The sequence below is a fragment of the Dipodomys ordii genome, unplaced genomic scaffold, assembly GCF_000151885.1.
Source record: "Dipodomys ordii isolate 6190 unplaced genomic scaffold, Dord_2.0 Scaffold24, whole genome shotgun sequence".
NCBI classification, from domain to species: Eukaryota; Metazoa; Chordata; class Mammalia; order Rodentia; family Heteromyidae; genus Dipodomys; species Dipodomys ordii.
Window position 1 is genome coordinate 1,657,444 of NW_012267240.1, and position 1,815 is coordinate 1,659,258.

A 1,815-nucleotide genomic window follows, 5' to 3' on the forward strand; every position below is an offset into this window, starting at 1 on the left:
GCCCCACAACCAACAAAAAAAAAAAAAAAGGAAAAAAAAAAGTTCCACTGTACTACTTTTGTGTATGGTCCTAGGGCTTGAATTCAGGGCCTGAGTACTGACCCTGAGCCTTTGTGCTCAAGGTTAGCACTCTACCATTTGAGCTACAATTTCATTTCCAGCCTTTTTTTTTTTTTTGGTCAGTCATGGGGCTTCAACTCTGGGCCTGGGTGCTGTCCCTCAGCAATTCATCTCAAGTGCTCTACCACTTGAGCCACAGCACCACTTATGGTTTTCTGGTGGTTAAGCTGGAGATAAGAGTCTCATGGACTTCCTGTCTGGGCTGGCTTTAAACTGTGGTCCTCAGAGCTCATCCTCCTGAGTAGCTAGGTTACAGCCAACGGCGCCTAAAGAAAGTTTTATTTAAGTCATTGACATTCTATCCTGAACACTCAAACTAAAAAACTTGTTTTATATCTCAAAAGTTTCTCAAGGAGACCTGACACTATGGCTCGCTCGTTTCTGAAATCCTATCTACGCGGGATGCAAAGGTTAAAAGGGCTGGAGCTTGAGGCAATCTGTCTGATCTCAGGCAAAAGGAGCAAAAAATTTATGAGACCCTCATCTCAACCAATACAAAGTTTGACACAGTGGCACCTGCCAGTCATCTCAGCTATTCAGGAAGGGTAAATAGAAGGACCGGGGTACTGACTAGTTGGGACATACATGTGAGACACTATTTTCACAAAGGAGAAACCAATTTAGGCTCCTAACAACTTAAACATCTGAAAAAATAGCACTCCAGTTTTATGTATCTACCCATGTCTACATTTAGCCTAGCTCCAAGGTTCTGAACAATTCATCTGTTTCCCATTGTTGCTCTACCTGGTCAGGGTTGACAAGTACTAGCCACACATGGTGCCATATATCCCAGTGATCCTAGCAAGGAAGCAAGAGAATCAAGCACTCAAGAGACTGAGGTAGGAGGATTTTGAATTCAAGACTAGACCGGTCAAGAAAAATAATGAACAAAGCAAATTACTGAGCCAAGAGTCAGATTTATGCTCAGAGTACCTCTACAAGATCCTTTCTTGGTCTCAACTTTAAGAGGGGTTCGCTGAGACGGATAGAGCACATTCCACCTCTTCCTTCGTAGAGGCAAATTCCAGCGCACCTGCAAACATCACAACATTTTATGTTCATCAAATACACACGAAAGTCAACAGAGCAAATTCTTACCTGCTGGTGAGCAGCAGGAAGAAGGCCCATCTGGAGATAGATGGCTTCCCCATGGTGACTCTCCCAGGCAGATACTTAACCAGTGAGTAGTAGTACCTCCTTACTGGTGCCCGCACAAAGGCCCAAGAAACAGAATCCACTCTGCCACCCAAAGGCCATCATGACAGGTGGTGAACCGGCCTGTCTGCACTGGCACAAAGGGGCTGTGTGAAGATGTGCACGCTCACAGTTTTCTACCCTACCCTACTCTTGTGAGCGCTTACAACTCCACCTACACCTAGCTCCTCTCACGCCTGGGAAAGGCTATGAGTGCAAACTACATTTTCTTAAACTCAGTAGAGAAAGATTCCTGTTAGGACACCATGGGGAGGCGGGGAGTAGTCCTGGGTCTAGTGCACTGTTCCCGGGTGAGAGGAATCGTAACCTGAGACCCCTGAGTGTGGTACACCAGGGCCAGGGTCAAGACGGCGTATCTGGGGGTTCCCGGACCCCACGACCAGGGGCAGGGTCAGGACGGCATGTCCGGGGGTCCCTAATGCGAGAGCCGAGTCCGGGCGGCGCGTCCCGCGGGCCCCGCACCCCAACGGCGGCGGCCGC

The 1,815-nt window shown here is 48.2% G+C and overlaps 1 protein-coding gene across 1 annotated transcript in view; it reads right to left on the bottom strand.

Moving 5' to 3' along the window:
* Sprtn (SprT-like N-terminal domain) overlaps positions 1-1,182 on the bottom strand; it is an 8,377-nt gene extending 7,195 nt beyond the window's left edge. Inside the window, exon 1 of the mRNA XM_013014571.1 lies at positions 1,054-1,182. Within this exon, the coding sequence (XP_012870025.1) occupies positions 1,054-1,182 (129 nt within the window). The remainder of the gene's footprint in view (positions 1-1,053) is intronic.
* Positions 1,183-1,815: the final 633 nt, after the last annotated feature.